At 36.0% G+C, this 19,016-nt stretch overlaps 2 protein-coding genes across 2 annotated transcripts in view; both read left to right on the top strand.

Annotated features, from left to right (window-relative positions):
- LOC132098533 (B-cell receptor CD22-like) overlaps nt 1-13,558 on the top strand; it is a 29,427-nt gene extending 15,869 nt beyond the window's left edge. Inside the window, exons 4-11 of the mRNA XM_059504617.1 lie at nt 1,727-1,990; nt 3,780-4,043; nt 5,911-6,174; nt 8,888-9,079; nt 10,463-10,750; nt 10,958-11,045; nt 12,936-13,002; nt 13,082-13,558. Of these exons, the coding sequence (XP_059360600.1) occupies nt 1,727-1,990; nt 3,780-4,043; nt 5,911-6,174; nt 8,888-9,079; nt 10,463-10,750; nt 10,958-11,045; nt 12,936-13,002; nt 13,082-13,459 (1,805 nt within the window). The 3' untranslated portion in view covers nt 13,460-13,558. The remainder of the gene's footprint in view (nt 1-1,726; nt 1,991-3,779; nt 4,044-5,910; nt 6,175-8,887; nt 9,080-10,462; nt 10,751-10,957; nt 11,046-12,935; nt 13,003-13,081) is intronic.
- Nucleotides 13,559-16,439: 2,881 nt separating this feature from the next.
- LOC132098535 (sialic acid-binding Ig-like lectin 14) lies at nt 16,440-18,336 on the top strand. Its single transcript, XM_059504618.1, has 5 exons — nt 16,440-16,525; nt 16,893-16,951; nt 17,115-17,480; nt 17,615-17,938; nt 18,035-18,336. Exons 2-5 carry the CDS (start codon nt 16,903-16,905, stop codon nt 18,334-18,336), a joined length of 1,041 nt encoding a protein of 346 aa, XP_059360601.1. The 5' UTR covers nt 16,440-16,525; nt 16,893-16,902.
- The last annotated feature ends 680 nt before the right edge of the window (nt 18,337-19,016 follow it).

Here is a 19,016-nt window from a genome sequence, read left to right on the forward strand (position 1 = left end):
TCGAAATCGACTAGTCGCTGATGACGTCATTAATGAACAAATAAGTCTGGAGCTGTGACAAACCCCTTGTTCACAGCTATGGCATGATGACACAGCGCTGCCCAGATGGCTATTGCTCATAACAGCTCATTTTTATCAGTTCTTTTGCCTTTGTGTCATTTTATTGCTCACTGCTTTCTGCTCGTTTTAGATAAGATATAAATATATAGCACAGTAAAGATTACATGTATATAAATGCATTATTGAGAGCGACTGCATGTGTGAATTAATGCTACACGGCAGCGTCTTTCTAGTAATAGTGACTCCCTTTCCCAATTGCGAAAGTGAAACTAAAAAGGATGTTCACAAGCATTAAAATGCAATTTCAATTCCAGCAGTTTGAGAGCGGTGCGGATCTCTGATGCATGCAAATTAGGCTGCATACAATATCTAGACTGTAATAAGTATGCACACTATAACAGGATGTGTAGTTACAACCATCTCTTAGCTCTGTATCATGCTTGAAGAAAATTTGAGTTTCTGTTTGGGCTTTGATTTGAGTATTGAGAGAGTAGCCTACTTTGTTTATGGTTGCAAAGTGAGTGCTCGGCCATTGTAAGTCTGCAAGACCACAAGTGCACATGTGTGCATTACAGTGCATCAGCGCATTAGATTAGAACAGCAATTAACTTACCTGTACAATAAACTGTTTAGATTGTGCATTCTCCCATTTAATTTCAAGCATCCAGTAATATAATCAACACATTTCTTGTGGAGCTTTCGAAGTATACATTTATTTGTCATTTTAACTGTTTGTTAACGGAGTGTAAATGTGAAAGTCCTTCAAAGATTTATTATCCTGTTGCGCCCTCTATGGGACCAGCGACTAGTTGAAGTCAAGCTTAAACGGTTAGTTCACCCAAAAATAAAAATGTGTCCATCTTCTACTCATCCACGAAGCATCCTAGGTGTATGTGACCTTATTCTTTCAGAATAATTCAAATGGAGTTATATTAAAAATTGCCATTGCTCTTCCAAGCCTTTCAATGGGGTAAGTGGGTGTTTGTTGTCAGAAGTTTCAAATAAAGTGAGAAGTGAAGTGAGTCAGCAGAAGTGAGAAAGAAAGTGTTTATTACATTTGAAATTTGGGTATGTATCTTGCAAAAACCCATGGATTCGCTACAGGGGCCATTATTCACCCCCCAGAACCGTGTGAAGGGCGTTTTATTACAGATGCACGCACTTTATTTGACATCTTCTGAACTGTTGACAACAAACACTGGCTAACCCCCATTGAAAGGCTTGGAAGAGCCTTATAATTTAATATAACTCAGATTGGATTATTCTGAAAGAAGAAAGTTGCACACACCTAGGATGCTTCGAGAGTGAGTAGAAGATTGTCATGGCAGAGCATTGAAGTCGACAAGTCGATTAGTCTGTGCAACCCCTAGTCTTAACTCATTTTTCCACAATCATTAGAATATTAGACTTAAGCTTTTAGGCATTATATATCAAATATGAAATATAACACATGTAATATTATATATATTAAAACAGCAATAATTATGCAGTGTTAATGTGAACTCCTTCAGTATTATTTGAAAAGCATGTTTTTTTTCACTATACATTTCCCACAATTCCATTAGTGTTATTTCATATTGTTAACGACTTAATTATTATTATTTTTTATGTGTAAAAAATTAACCATATATATTGGAATGGCCTGAAGCATTTTCTCCTCCACTAGATGCTCCTAAAAACACATCTGTGGAGATAAATCCAGCTGGTTTAGTTCTGGAGGGTCGTTCAGTGACTCTGATCTGCAGCAGTGATGCAAACCCAGCAGTGAACTACACCTGGTACAGAGACACCGAGAGACCTCTGAATCCAGTTCAGACCGGACCAAACCTGACCATCAACAACACCGACCCGACACACAGCGGACGATACTACTGTACAGCTGAGAACAAACACGGCACACAGAACTCATCAGTGCTGCTGGACGTCCAGTGTGAGTGTTACGAGTCTTTACTAGGGGTTGACTTCTGATTTTTTAAAGTTGACTTTTCTTTGATTAAAGTCGAGTCGAAATCGACTAGTCGCTGATGACGTCATTAATGAACAAATAAGTCTGGAGCTGTGACAAACCCCTTGTTCACAGCTATGGCATGATGACACAGCGCTGCCCAGATGGCTATTGCTCATAACAGCTCATTTTTATCAGTTCTTTTGCCTTTGTGTCATTTTATTGCTCACTGCTTTCTGCTTGTTTTAGATAAGATATAAATATATAGCACAGTAAAGATTACATGTATATAAATGCATTATTGAGAGCGACTGCATGTGTGAATTAATGCTACACGGCAGCGTCTTTCTAGTAATAGTGACTCCCTTTCCCAATTGCGAAAGTGAAACTAAAAAGGATGTTCACAAGCATTAAAACGCAATTTCAATTCCAGCAGTTTGAGAGCGGTGCGGATCTCTGATGCATGCAAATTAGGCTGCATACAATATCTAGACTGTAATAAGTATGCACACTATAACAGGATGTGTAGTTACAACCATCTCTTAGCTCTGTATCATGCTTGAAGAAAATTTGAGTTTCTGTTTGGGCTTTGATTTGAGTATTGAGAGAGTAGCCTACTTTGATTATGGTTGCAAAGTGAGTGCTCGGCCATTGTAAGTCTGCAAGACCACAAGTGCACATGTGTGCATTACAGTGCATCAGCGCATTAGATTAGAACAGCGATTAACTTACCTGTACAATAAACTGTTTAGATTGTGCATTCTCCCATTTAATTTCAAGCATCTAGTAATATAATCAACACATTTCTTGTGGAGCTTTCGAAGTATACATTTATTTGTCATTTTAACTGTTTGTTAACGGAGTGTAAATGTGAAAGTCCTTCAAAGATTTATTATCCTGTTGCGCCCTCTATGGGACCAGCGACTAGTTGAAGTCAAGCTTAAACAGTTAGTTCACCCAAAAATAAAAATTTGTCAATCTTCTACTCATCCTCGAAGCATCCTAGGTGTATGTGACCTTATTCTTTCAGAATAATTCAAATGGAGTTATATTAAAAATTGCCATTGCTCTTCCAGGGTGTTTGTTGTCAACAGTTCAGAAGATATCAAATAAAGTGAGAAGTGAAGTGAGTCAGCAGAAGTGAGAAAGAAAGTGTTTATTACATTTGAAATCTGGGTATGTATCTTGCAAAAACCCATGGATTCGCTACAGGGGCCATTATTCACCCCCCAGAACCGTGTGAAGGGCGTTTTATTACAGATGCACGCACTTTATTTGACATCTTCTGAACTGTTGACAACAAACACTGGCTAACCCCCATTGAAAGGCTTGGAAGAATCTTATAATTTAATATAACTCAGATTGGATTATTCTGAAAGAAGAAAGTTGCACACACCTAGGATGCTTCGAGAGTGAGTAGAAGATTGTCATGGCAGAGCATTGAAGTCGACAAGTCGATTAGTCTGTGCAACCCCTAGTCTTAACTCATTTTTCCACAATCATTAGAATATTAGACTTAAGCTTTTAGGCATTATATATCAAATATGAAATATAACACATGTAATATTATATATATTAAAACAGCAATAATTATGCAGTGTTAATGTGAACTCCTTCAGTATTATTTGAAAAGCATGTTTTTTTTCACTATACATTTCGCACAATTCCATTAGTGTTATTTCATATTGTTAACGACTTAATTATTATTATTTTTTATGTGTAAAAAATTAACCATATATATTGGAATGGCCTAAAGCATTTTCTCCTCCACTAGATGCTCCTAAAAACACATCGGTGGAGATAAATCCAGCTGGTTTAGTTCTGGAGGGTCGTTCAGTGACTCTGATCTGCAGCAGTGATGCAAACCCAGCAGTGAACTACACCTGGTACAGAGACACTGAGAGACCTCTGAATCCAGTTCAGACCGGACCAAACCTGACCATCAACAACACCGACCCGACACACAGCGGACGATACTACTGTACAGCTGAGAACAAACACGGCACACAGAACTCATCAGTGATGCTGGACGTCCAGTGTGAGTGTTAAAGTGGACATCGGATGCAAAATTCCCTTTTACATGGTGTTTGCATTTAAATCTATCTTAGCAGTGTGAGGAAACAACCACCCTACAATGATAAAAATCCTTTCTTTTATCCCCAAAAAACATAAACAGTCTCAATTATGAAGCTGTTTTGATTTTCTGATCAGTATGACATCATATTGCTCAAGCCCCGCCCACGATCGCTGACAGACTGTCCCATATTAGCATATTTCTGCCCTCAGCCAGTTCTACGCTGTCTGCAATTTTCTCCACAATCAAGAAGCTGTAGAGATAGTAATGTACGGTGCCCTTAAGTTGACTTGTTCGGTTTACTTAGTTTTGTCGTGGCCACGAAATAACTCATGGGAACGTGATATTATTTTGTGGGAACGTCATATTAACTTGTGGGAACGTCATGTTATGTCGTAGCCTCGAGATGCTATGTTGAGGGAACGACATGTTTTTCTCGTAGCCACGAGTTTAATGCGTAAACAAACCTGCGTGACCATAGCAACCTGGGATTATCAGAGATGGATTCATTCATATTTTATTTTGAATTAAGAAATTATTATATTATTTATCCATATAAAATTTATGCATTTACATTGACATTTTATGTTAATGTTGAGCATTTACAGTACGCTATTATTTACAAAAGTATTCAGAATGTTAAGTAAAGAGATCGAAATTGAAGCAATAATAATAATAGGCTAATAATAATAATAATGTACACATATTACGGGGGAAAGACTATCAGTTTATGGACTTACAAGACTGGATGGATAAAAAAAGTTTTTATATTTTATTATGCACTTTATGTAATATTTATTTATGATAAACTTCATTTGAATGCTGACAATCGCATGTAATACAGCCCGTTAGCCAAAGCATTTAGTTAATATAATAATAACTTAATTCAAAATAAAATATGAATGAATCCATCTCTGATAATCCCGGGTTGCTATGGTCACGCAGGTTTGTTTACGCATTAAACTCGTGGCTACGAGAATAACATGTCGTTCCCTCAACATAGCATCTCGAGGCTACGACATAATATGACGTTCCCACAAAATAATATCACGTTCCCATGAGTTATTTCGTGGCCACGACAAAACTAAGTAAACCGAACAAGTCACCTTACGGGCATCGTAGTAATGTCTCGTAAGCAATGCAGGTGTTTTGTACCTGAAGGTAAAAGTGAACATAAGAGTTTTCATTTTCTCCAGACAGCAGATACACTGAGGACATGACTTTCCTATTATATTAAAAAAAAAAAAAAAAAGTCATAATACTAAATACTTGTTACTCTTCTGGACGTCCAGTGACCCTGGAGCACAAAAGCAGTCTTAAGTCTCTGGGGTATATTTGTAGCAATAGCCAAAAAACATTGTATGGATCAAAATCATAAATTTTTCTTTTATGCCAAAAATCATTAGAATATTAAGTAAAGATCATGTTCCATATTTTGTAAATTTCCTACCATAAATATATCAAAACTTAATTTTTCATTAGTAATACCCATTGCCAAGAACTTCATTTGGACAACTTTTCTCAATATTTAGATTTTTTGCACCCTCAGATTACAGATTTTCAAATAGTTGTATCTTGGCCAAATGTTGCCCGATCCTAATAAACCATACATCAATGGAAAGCTTATTTATCCAGCTTCAACTCTGAAAACTTTGAAAAACTGATACTAAAGACTGGCTTTGTGGTCCAGGATCACATTTGTAATCAGCTGAGAGTCCAGCGGAAGTACATGGTGATCTGCTGGACGTTCAGTGGGAGTCTAAAATAGAGAGGTTTAAACGTGCAGTGTTAAATCACTCATACATTGCACGTCTTTTTTGTCTTTTTTCAGATGCTCCAAAAAACACATCTTTGTCAGTGCTTCCCTCCAGCTCAGTGATGAGGGGCAAAAAAGTGACTCTGATCTGCAGCAGTGATGCAAACCCAGCAGTGAACTACACCTGGTACAGAGACACTGAGAGACCTCTGAATCCAGTTCAGACCGGACCAAACCTGACCATCAACAACACTGACCCGACACACAGCGGACGATACTACTGTACAGCTGAGAACAAACACGGCACACAGAAGTCATCAGTGCTGCTGGACGTCCAGTGTGAGTGTTACGAGTACTGTAGGGGTGCAGCCTAACGATTCACTCGATTTCTTGATGCATCGATTACAAACCCTGAAGATGCATTGATCTTGAAACATGATTTTTGAATTGAGAATGCGCGGTTTCTGACATTAATCAATTTAAAAGGCTAAGAATCAAATGAACTGCAATTTCTATAGTGATTCAGTGCTTTCAAAATATATAATCATTAAACTACTACAAGCACAAATTAATGGAGATGTTGAACAGTGTTCATGCCTCTCATCTCTCCTTCACGTGCTGCACTATTTACCACCTGTCACTGTCACAGGATTGAGCTCACACTCAGTTCCTCTTACTGACAGATATTTTGAGCAGCTGATGTGTGATCTCACTTTAGTACTCGTTTCCAGTAATGCTAAAGTGAAGCAGTTTTACTTTTCTGTAGTTTGTCAATGGTTCTCAGTCACACCGACGACATGAGCAGTCCAAGGCTGTGCATTTATTGCATGAACAGAGCCAAAATTTATTTGTATAAAGCATTCGCACAGTTCCATTGAATGATAAATGTGTTTAACAATGTTGTTAAACTGAATGTACGAAGGAAACTGTTAAAATACCCACAGGATTAAAAACCACCTTGAAATAAGAGCGGGAGGTTTATTTGATAATCAGATTTATGAAAGTAGCGTCTGTTGCTGGGTCAACACAATTTGTTCTCTGTTAACAGTTACATTTTTGTTTTAAAACACATATTTAAATGAGTTTGAGAGATTGCATTGGTATCAAAATACGCCGTACCTCAGATAGCTATCATGGAATGTTATTGCAACAATATAACATTTTAAACACAAAGTGTTCTATTTGGACTACTTCCTGTGTGTAAAGGTCATTGCTGGTGCTGGTTGATCTGAGAGCTGCACTCTTTCTTATTAATTTTCTTAAAGTTAGCTCAATTTCTGACAATTTTCACACTTTTTCACACTTTTTCACACTTTAATAGTGTCTGTGGTGTTATGTTGATAACTTGCAGATGTGACATATAAATCAACATTTTAATATGTACATAATTATTAATATTTCCAAAATGTCCCCAGATCTTAAAATCATCATGACCTCTATTTCAGAAAGGTCTGGGTTTAGGCTGATTCGTCTGTGGTGTTCTGTATTTCCTGGTAACAACACAGACTCTATAGTAACTTGCAATATGAAGTCTGTGGTGATACTTCAAAATGTATCTAAAATTTCAGAGCTATTTTATCTTATAATTTAATGTTTTTAGACTGTACAATGTTTTAATCTTTTAGAATAAAAGGTACCATGTTTCCTTTCTCCTTTGACAGAAATAAGGGCCAAGGTGAACAATTAAACATTATTTTAAAAACTGAAATTTAAATTATCAGTGAAACTGAATCCTTAAAGTAACTTATTAATCATTACATAAAGTTGCATAACCCTGCTTAATTACCATAAACCTGACATAATTGGATTTCACCAATGTTTGATTGAAATTATTTAAAAATCAAAATGTTCTTATGCTTCTATTTTAATCGATATAGCATATTAAACTAATTTAAACCCTTTAACTGTCACCCCGTCCCGTATACTGGACGCCTACATTTACTTCACTATATTACAATGAAATCTAATCTAATCTTGACAAACTATATATCGTTGGAAAGGTCTAAGACTCCCAAATATATATTTTACCAATGTTTTTTTATTAAAAATTATGTAGGAAAAGTAATAGATCAATTTATGACAAGAGTTCCTTTGTTAAAAAAAAAGACTTCTTCGTTGCCTTTTTCTCCATCACATTTTTAGAAATCATCAGAAATTATATATCAACTGAAAACTTAAAATCTCAAAATTCATCCTTTAACACCCATTTTAAAATCAGACATTGCATTACCATGTAAATGGTACATCAATATCATGTTACAAAATGTTTTCATTCATGAATTATAAAAATGTAAGTTTGGAACGTGCACTATAAAGTCTATGTTAAAAAAATGTGAGTGTTAAATGCATAGCAATACATTTTATTAGAAAAAATGAATCATCAGAATCATCATTCGCCGATGGAGAGGAAAATTTAAATACTATAGTATTTTATTTAATGAAAATGAAATGAAGTTTTCTCACTGAAAGAGAAGTGATCTCGCGCTCAAAGACGTGCCAGATATCTGCAGCGAATCTGAATAAAAAGCAATGAAAATGAACTGATTTAACGTTAAGAAAATAAGAAATGAATACAATTTATTAATGATGCAGTGCTAATTGACATTATTACAGTACAGAAACAATTATATTTTCTACTTTATTCTGTGCAGAAAATTTAAATAATTTTTTGTAGTATATGAAACCATCCTAAAATTGCCATTAGGTGTGACAAAATGTTAGCCTATACTTAATTCCTTTTAAGCTCTTTAAAATCTTGGCTTACATAAATTTCTATATATGCCATGGCTTCATTAAACCAACATCTAACAAATGGATAAGGTTTTTTTTTTCTTGTAACCTATGATTCTCTAACCATTAAGGCAGCTGTTTAATTTGCCCCTTCACTAAGCATTAAAAAAAAATCCTGTGAATGCACTTAAATAATGCAAAATCAAATTGTTAAATAAATCAAATTTAACCGTATACCGTTTGAATCGAAATCCTATGAAATAATAGATTGTAAAATATGACTACATACTGTGCTTGTCTACATTTTTTTCTATTCGTTTAGATGCTCCTAAAAACACATGGGTGGAGATAAATCCAGCTGGTTTAGTTCTGGAGGGTCGTTCAGTGACTCTGATCTGCAGCAGTGATGCAAACCCAGCAGTGAACTACACCTGGTACAGAGAGACATGGTCTCAGTTTGAGCTCCTCCAGACTGGATATAATCACACCTACATTGTGACAAACCCTACACACGGTGCACAGTATGGCTGTAAAACTCAAAACCAGCATGGCCACTGCAATGCTACAATTCAGCTGGATGTTCAGTGAGAGTAAAAACACAGACCGCAAATTAATGTAATCTGATTAACTTAATCTGATCCCTGATAATAAAAAATAACAAAGAAAAGCTGTGAGATGGCTGTAGCACTGCGAAAAACAACTTGATTTACAGAAAATGCATTTGAGAAGAGAGAAGGAAATTTAGTTGCCCTTTTGTAAATGATTTTGTTACAGAGCAACATGTTAAAGTTACACTACAGCATTTTGAAATGCAAGGTTTCGATACACAACTGCACTTGAACCAGTGAAATTACAAGAAACTGATGGCAGCTCTTCTATAAAGCCAATGCAGTGATCAAACACTCGGGGTACGAGTCAATCTTATTTTCTGTGGCAACCGACAGCATTAGATGCAGCACATTAAAGGGATATTTCACCCAAACAATTAAAATCACCACATGATTTTCTCACCCTCAAGCTATCCTAGGTGTATATGACTTTCTTCTTTCAGACGAATAAAATCAGAGTCCAATCAGACTTCCAAGCTTTATAATGGCAGTCAATGGGTGTTATTTTTCAATAGTCCAAAAGGAGTCCAATTAAGTGTATCCATCCATCATAAAAAGTGCCTTACATGGCTCCGGGGGGTGAATAAAGGCCTCCTGTAGTGAAGCGATGTGTTTTTGTAAGAAAAATATACATTTTAAAAACTTTATACACAGTAATCTCTAGCTTCTGCTAACTGTCGTACGCACATTCACAATAACACCATTCCGGCGGATGACGTAGGACGTAGTGTAAGGTTTATTTTTAGGTGAATTACATCAATTAAGGACTTTTTATAACCGAGTACTACTGTAGACAGAAGAGTAAAATGAGTTCTTCAGCACAATAACGGCAGTGTGGTGTTTTGTAGACGGACCTTATAGTTGCTTAATCATTCTGGCTTATTCCTCTTTTCTACTTTAGCAAACCATTAACTCAAGGTTATGTTTTTGGTTTATTTTGTCACGAACACATTTGTAATCCATCTACAGAGAACCAAACTTAAATTTACAGAATAAATATGTTAATATAGCAACTTACTGAGATACTAATATATATTTTGTTGTTTCCTTATAATATACTGACAACCACCATAAAACACTGAATTATAAATTAAATTAATTAAATTAAATTAAATAAGATGATCCACTTCTAAAAACTGTATATTTAACAGTATTTTACTGTAAAATTACATGAAATGTCCTGTTAGATGTATTCTTTTTCACAGTAAGGGAACTTGCTGTTAACATATTTTACACTTTAGAGACCATCAAGATCTTCTGTATCATAACGATTATATTTTCTCTTTCAGTTGCACCCAATATCTCCAGCTCTTGCAGTCGAAGCAGTGTAACGGAGTGTGTCTGTGAGGCTCATGGGAATCCCTGTCCTACACTAGAGTGGCGTCTGTCTGGACGTGTGATCACTAACTCTACAGAAACCTCCATCAGTGAGGAGACGTTAGGAAGCACAGGAGTGAAGAGCGTCCTGAACATCCATCAGTCCCTCACAGACACGAACATCCTGCAGTGTTTCAGCACAAACAAATACAGCAGCGCCAGTCAACAGTTTCAGTTCGTCCCACCGCCACAAGACACACGTGAGAAACACAACAACAGCTTCAGCTGATCAACAAGAAAGATCACAAATGATGTCTTTATCCATGTGAAAAAGAAGTAGCTTAAAAACTGAAAAAAACTACTGTAGATAAATTATTATGTTCAGTATGTAATAATGGCAATGTCACATCTGAGATCTGCTGAACTATGAAAGACTAACCTCTGAGCAACAAAACACTGTTTTGCAGGTTTCCATCATCCGTCGGTGCTGCTCGGAGCTGCTGTCGGAGCCTCAGTGATGATGATCTCTTGCATCCTGACACTCTGCTATGAACGGTGGGAACAAAACATGATAATCACAAAACCGGTGTAATATATGATGAGATAAAGCTAAGCTATATATATATCATTTGGGATTTTCCTTAGTTGTCAGTTATAATCATCAAAATTAAAATTAAAAGAAATAAACATTTGAAATATATCAGTCTGTGTGTAATGAATGAATATAATATAAGTTTCAGTTTTTGAATGTAATTAGTGAAATAAATCAACTTTTTGATGATACTCTAATTATATGACCAGCACCTGTATGTATATATATATACTTTTTAAAACAAATAAAGTATAAATACTTTTTAAAACAAATAAATCTTAACTGAAATAAAATACTAATACTTTATACTTTAATACTTTATTAAACTAATAAAGATTACAAAAACACAACAAATTACTAAAACTAAAGTGAAATAGTATAAAATAAAATAATAATTTGTTTGTAATTTTGTGTATTTTTAGTTTTATTGCTATTTAGTACATTTAAAATATTTTCACCAGCACCCCCCATTATGGGACTCAAGTTGAAAGTGTTCTACCTAACTTAAAATTGTAACAGTTCCTTACTTCAGTGTGTTACAAACAAATTTTGGTGTCTTTGGAAAGAAGACCCTTTGGGCTTTACTTTTTTATCAACCAGAGTTGATAATGCTCGAAAATATTAAAAGTTATAGACACTGAAGTGACTTGATTTTACCAGAGTGAATTAGTTTTTTATTTGATATAAAAAAACATGAAATCAGTCCTGATGCAAACTAGAAAAGGAATGGGTTGAAAGTCACATGTCTCATGAGTTTCTATTTCAAATCTGAAGGAGATCGCATGAAAAATGAGATTCCTGCAAATATTTTTCTGAGACTGTGTCTAGTCCCCCACTCTCCCCCAAATATAATATAAAAATATTTACCAACTGTATTGAAGGGTTCTACAAACTATTTTATTCATTAAAGGGATACTTTATCCAAAAATGAAAATTTGATGTTTGGCTGTTTACCCCCAGGGCATCCAAGGTGTAGGTGACTTTGTTTCTTCAGTAGAACACAAACAAAGATTTTTAACTCAAACCATTGCAGTCTGTCAGTCATATAATGAAAGTGAATGGGAATCACGGCTTTGAGAGTCAAAAAAACATACGCAAACACAGCCAAATTAAACACTGCAGCTTGTGATGAAACATTGATGAGTAAAGACACAAAACGATCAGTCTGTGCAGGAAACTGAACAGTATTTATATAGTTTTTTTTTACCTCTGATTCACCACAATTTCTGAACTGTCCTTGGCACGTTCTCAACAGCCAGGGCTTGATTCGTCTTCTTCTTCTTCTTCTTCTTCTTCTTCTTCTTCTTCTTCTTGCTTTATGGCGGATCGCAGACTTATAAATGTATTATCGCCACCTATCTGTCAAATGGACCATTGACACTCTATCTACAATCTCAATTACGAGTGTCAATGGTCCATTTGACAGATAGGTGGCAGTAATACATTGTCATACAAGACACCAGCAAAGTGAAGAAAATAAAATAGATTAAATAATATAGATTACTTTCCTGCAAAGTTCTTTTAAATTTGTTTTTTTACTGGTTTTGACTGGATTCATCTGAAAGAAGAAAGTCATATACACCTAGGATGCTTTGGGGGTGAGTAAAACACAGCCTAATTTTCATTTTTGGGTGTGCTAACCCTTTAAAATAAGTTAAATTGTTGCTTCAGAAACTTGCTGAAATCAAATATAGACTTTAGACTTTAAAAATGGTTTTGGTTGTAGTTTAAGTTAACTATAATAATCCTGGAACATTAATTGTTCTGATGAGACTGATGAGGATTTGTAATACTTACTGAGATTATATAGAAGTATACTTTTTTATTTGATGATGTGAAAACATGTTTTTCAGAAGAAGGAAAGAAAAACCTTCAGAAACCAGAGAAGACGACACATCTGGACTCATTCTGACTCAAACAGTGAGTTATTCATTCTCAAAGACATTACAGACAGTCGTTCAGCAGATCTTCACTCATTTTGCCGTTTCTTCTCCATCAGGCCGTTTCTCTGGATAAAGACAGTGAGTCTGTTTACACCAATAAAGGCATGCTGTCATCCACCGCACCGAGTGCACCTGAATCTCTTCATTATTCCTCCATCGACTTCACAAACGCTGACCCGCCGTCAGGAGAGATCATGGGCCTTGCCTCGCTGACCAGTGAATACGCTGCGGTCCGACACTGTCCTGCAGGAGACACAGACACAGAGAACAACACCTCAACATCTGAGACAGAGCCCAAAAAACCAGACATCACAGCAAAGATCACAGACACATCCTCACCGGCATCAGAAGACGTGATTTATGAAAACACGGGCCATAGCTACAGACAGAAGGAAGCGCTGGTCAGCGCAGATGATGCTGAAAAACAAGACTGAACCAAATCCATTGAATCTTTGAGCAACAATTTAAGAGATCCTTCATCCAAAAATAACAATTACAAACCTACAGAACTTTCTTTCATCTGTGGAACATGAAAGAAGATATTTTAAGTGTTTATTCATCATCGTTTTAACAGGATAGTTCACCCAAATAGACAAATTTGTTGTAAATGAACTCATCCTCAGGACATTAATGATGAAGATTACTTTTTTCTTCAGTAGAACAGTAAAGATTTTTTTTTTATCTATTTTATTTTCTTGGTGATTCATAAGATGCAAATCAGCAGCTACAGTCACTCTGAAAGGAAAAAAAAAATCGTTCTTATGAAGCGAAACTATCTGAACAAGAAGCTGAACATTAATTACAACAGTATCACCTGTAATCCAGCCCTGCATGGTTTATTTTGTATATGTATTTTATTATACACCTATCACTTTTATTCCTTATTTTTATTGCAATTTTTTACTTTTATTTTTTTCATTACATTTTTAATCATACATTTTGTTTTAAGACATGTACTTTAGCTTTATTAAAATGTTTCTGAAAAAGGAATAACCTACTGTACAATCTCTAATAATAATAATGATTACTGAATAAGTCTATCTAAACGATAAACCAAGATAAAAACGAGACTGAAACTGATATAAAAGCAGGCATAAGGAACTCTCAGTCTGATGTGTGTGGAAGAAAAGTGTTTTATTTAATTGTTTTATTAAATGACTTACAGATTGTGTCGCTTCTAATTCCACTCCCAGAGTCATCAGACTTCCTTCGAAAAACTCTCTGCGTCTTTAATAGACAACACATGGGGGAAAAAGAGAATAAAATTGACAGATTTTGAGGTTTGTGAATGACATTGTGCCTGTATAGTTCTGTATAGTTTAGGGTAACCATATCATAGTGTTTCAAAAAGAGGAAAGTAGGGGGCGGAGTTTGTGGGCGGGGCTTCATCTAACAGTTCAGGTAGCATGTTTTTTTGTTTGTTTTCTTATTTAGATTTTATAAAAAAGAAAAAGAAAACAAATAGAAAGAATAGAAAAAGATAGAAAATACTTCCCTCTAACTATTAGAATAGAGAGTGCTAGGGTCAAATGAAGAGGACAGAGATGTGCTTTCAGCCGTTTCTTGAAAATATTAAAGACTCAGCTGCTTGGATTGAGTTGGGCAGGTCATTTCACCAGGAGGGAACAGTTAATGTAGAAGTCCATGAAAGTTTTATCATAGATGCAAAATGTTTCAATACAAGCATTTCAGTCAAATGTAATTTATGCAATATTTTCAAACCTTTAACCCATTTTGAAAGCCTTAGTGATCTGAAACAAAGAGACGACAACCAGAAGGTGTTTATAATGGGGATGGAGGGAGGGTTGCGAGCCATTTGAGCATACTTACTGAGCAATAGTGCCACGTATATATGTCCTGTGTGTAATTGGAGAATGGTAGTGATTGGAGCTATTTGACAGCTGACCACATCAGCTGGTCCCAGCCTATGACTCCGTGGCCTGACTGAACTAACGCTGCGCTCGATTTGGGAAAATCAACCCTTGGCAACAGTTTAAAAGTAGCCAAATTCTGAGGAAAAGGAGACAGATCTGACTGATCACAGGTTGAGAATAAGGAGAGATGAATAGAATATTTGCTGCTCAACAGATCCTGAGCTCACTGACAAATGTGACCCTGGACCACAAAACCAGTCTTTAGTCGCTTGGGTATATTTTTAGCAATAGCAAACAATAAAAAAAAAAGATAGATTTTTCTTTTATGCCAAAAATCATTAGGATATTAAGTCAAGATCATGTTCCATGAAAATGTTTTGTAAATTTCCTACAGTAAAAATATGAAAGCTTAATTTTTTATTAGTAATAATATGCATTGCACTTCATTTGGACGACTTTAATAAAGGCTATTTTCTCAAAATTTAGATTTTTCTGCACACTTAGATTTCATATTTTCAAAAAGTTGTATCTCTGCCAAATATTGTCCTATCCTAACATACATCAAGGGAAAACGTATTTATTCATTTTTGGTATTTTTTGGTATATTCATCAACGTATTTATTGGTATTTATGAGTAAAGAATTTGATATTCAGAACTGTAAAGTTTACAAAATTATGGACGTTCAGCATTTACAAATAAAGTTTCTTATTACAAAAAAAAAAATTAAAAATCACTATATTAAAATCACTATTTCTATATCTCAACACATAAAATACCAGTCTGGTGTCCTCTGGTGGTGAGTGTTTCTTGTTGTAATCACAGGAACTGATGTGCAGTTTCCATCTGCTCCACTAGAGACAGAAGCGACTTCACTTTCAGATCATTGACAACATGAAAACACTTTCAGTTTCAGTTCAGATATTACAGATGACAGCTCTGTGACAGACTCTTCATATTACAAAACAAAACACAATTATTTATTGCCTCTAAGATTATTCTGTCAAATGTCTAAATGTAAATGTTTACAGTATCACACTTACTGTACAGGAATAATTAAATGCTGTAGAAGTGAGCAGCTCGTATTGCTGACTTTAGACACAGACACCTTACAAACAGACAGCAGTGTTCTGCTGAAATCTCTCCTGCTTTCAGCTTCTGTCAGTATCTTGGGCAAGAAAACCTTCCTTATTTGAAGTAAACTGATAAACTGAATTCAGAACATGAGAAATATTACCGTAACACAATATTGAGATACAGTATAATATCTCAAAGAAGTAAGAAATGCAAAAGATGTGAAAAAGAAAAAAGCATGTTTCCTGCACATAGTGTTCTTGGATTTAGCTTTTAATGTGATTCAACAAGTATGACTGATTATGGAGAATTATTATCAACATGAACACTGGATCTCACATGATTTGTTTCCATCAGATATAAAGAAATGTGTTGAATATTCAGCTTCAGACTGATTTGCATATTTCTCAGCCTGGCTACTGTTACTGAGTTCTGTCTAAAGGAGAAGTGGTGAATCTCTAATATGAGCTAAATTGTGTCGTTTTCACACACAGTTCTCCCTCCGTTCAGTGTAGAAGCGTCAGCTTGAGCTCTGTCTTCAACTCTCTTCTCTGGTAAGACATTTACACACAACACACTCAAACTCACACTTACTCCTGTAGCTTTCAGATTCTCAAACGTTAAGGTTTGAAACATGTTCAAGATCAGAATGACCTGTTTTTAAAATCTTTAGTAGTGTTCTGTATTCTCATGTAAATAATAAAATCTGAAACTTTAATCTAGAAATAATGAGTTTATACCAAAAGAGCTATAAATTCATACACCATAAAATATATTTTTTCATCCTATCAATCAACAATGACCCTCACACAGCTGTAGATGATCGATAGGTGCATAGGATAAACAATCAAAAACAGCTCCTACATTTCTGCTTTTTTCCTTCTATAAAATGTCTTCATTTGTTGTTTATTCTGCTGTAAGGTGAATGTAAATGATGGAAACATTGGTGACGTTCCTCCTCACTGGATCTCTGATACAAGGTCTCATTCTTAGATTATTCCTCTGTTTAACAAGATTAATTATTATTATGAAAGCACTTTCATGTGACCTTCATGAGATAAAGAGCAATAAGTTCTGCAGAAGTGTGTTCTGCTTGTATCCTCTGATCGTTTACTTCCTTCGATCTGTTTGTCTTTGTTTTAGGTGTTTTGTGTGGCTTTAATATCAATCTGCCGAATAAAGTAGAAGCTCTGAAAGGATCCTGTGTTTTCATCCCCTGCACATTTGATATTGAACAACAATATGAAGCTGACCTCACTGACAGAGCAAAGAGAATGTGGTTTAAAGACAGAAACCCTCACGTTATAATGTTTGACTCCAGCAGCCCCAACACTGGACGGTTAAAAGGAGAAATATTTGGCACTGCTACACAGAAAAACTGCACCACACGCTTCGATAATGTTGATCAGAGTCATAATGGGTCGTATTACTTAAGAGTCGAAACCAATGGTAAACTGAAATATAACTACATAGGACCTACATACTCTGAAGTTGAAATTGTCGTCTCAGGTGAGTGTCATATTGTTCATGCTGCTTCTGTAGTGTGACTGGACATGAAAAAGAAATCTACTACTGTACAATATATACCTTCATCACTGGATATGATAATCAACATTATCTTGTAATATCTCTGTCTGTTTCAGGATCTCCACCCAAACCTACACTGATTGTCTTTAAGGATCAGCAGAAGGTGATGAAGAGGAAGGTGGAGGTGATTGAGGGAAGTTCAGTGAGTCTGCGCTGCTCTACTAAGATCTTCTGTCCGTCTCGTCCATCATCTCTCACATGGAGCTCGTCTCTCATCGAGAGCGTCACAGGACGACAGTATCAGAGCCAAACTGATCTCATCTCTGATCTGAACTTCACTGTTTCTCACCGTCATCACAGAGTCACTTTCACCTGCACTGCAACACACCAGATACAGAAGCAGAACACAACACAAGAGTCTCGTCTGCTACACGTTCAGTGTAAGACAGGAGTTATTTCAATCTGTTCTGAATGATCATCTATAATTAATGCTGTAAATCATAAAGTAATCACCTGAATGATTTTCTCCTCCATAGATGCTCCTAAAAACACATCTGTGAGGATAAATCCAGCTGGTTTAGTTCTGGAGGGTCGTTCAGTGACTCTGATCTGCAGCAGTGATGCAAACCCAGCAGTGAACTACACCTGGTACAGAGACACTGAGAGACCTCTGAATCCAGTTCAGACCGGACCAAACCTGACCATCAACAACACCGACCCGACACACAGCGGACGATACTACTGTACAGCTGAGAACAAACACGGCACACAGAAGTCATCAGTGCTGCTGGACGTCCAGTGTGAGTGTTACGAGTCTTTACTAGGGGTTGACTTCTGATTTTTTAAAGTTGACTTTTCTTTGATTAAAGTCGAGTCGAAATCGACTAGTCGCTGATGACGTCATTAATGAACAAATAAGTCTGGAGCTGTGACAAACCCCTTGTTCACAGCTATGGCATGATGACACAGCGCTGCCCAGATGGCTATTGCTCATAACAGCTCATTTTTATCAGTTCTTTTGCCTTTGTGTCATTTTATTGCTCACTGCTTTCTGCTTGTTTTAGATAAGATATAAATTTATAATAATAATCCATTAGTGAGAGCGACTGCATGTGTGAATTAATGCTACACGGCAGCGTCTTTCTAGTAATAGTGACTCCCCTTCCCAATTGTGAAAGTGAAACTAAAAAGGATGTTCACAAGCATTAAAATGCAATTTCAATTCCAGCAGTTTGAGAGCGGTGCGGATCTCTGATGCATGCAAATTAGGCTGCATACAATATCTAGACTGTAATAAGTATGCACACTATAACAGGATGTGTAGTTACAACCATCTCTTAGCTCTGTATCATGCTTGAAGAAAATTTGAGTTTCTGTTTGGGCTTTGATTTGAGTATTGAGAGAGTAGCCTACTTTGTTTATGGTTGCAAAGTGAGTGCTCGGCCATTGTAAGTCTGCAAGACCACAAGTGCACATGTGTGCATTACAGTGCATCAGCGCATTAGATTAGAACAGCGA

The sequence above is a fragment of the Carassius carassius genome, chromosome 22, assembly GCF_963082965.1.
Source record: "Carassius carassius chromosome 22, fCarCar2.1, whole genome shotgun sequence".
Taxonomy (NCBI): Eukaryota; Metazoa; Chordata; class Actinopteri; order Cypriniformes; family Cyprinidae; genus Carassius; species Carassius carassius.

What these genes read in the sequence shown, in the direction of transcription:
- LOC132098535 (XM_059504618.1), top strand. Translation starts at nt 16,903, where the DNA reads ATGATGGAAACATTGGTGACGTTCCTCCTCACTGGATCTCTGATACAA. An exon ending in AGTTGAAATTGTCGTCTCAG is followed by an intron (nt 17,481 to 17,614) that starts GTGAGTGTCATA and finishes TGTCTGTTTCAG; the next exon opens with GATCTCCACCCAAACCTACA. An exon ending in TCGTCTGCTACACGTTCAGT is followed by an intron (nt 17,939 to 18,034) that starts GTAAGACAGGAG and finishes TCTCCTCCATAG; the next exon opens with ATGCTCCTAAAAACACATCT.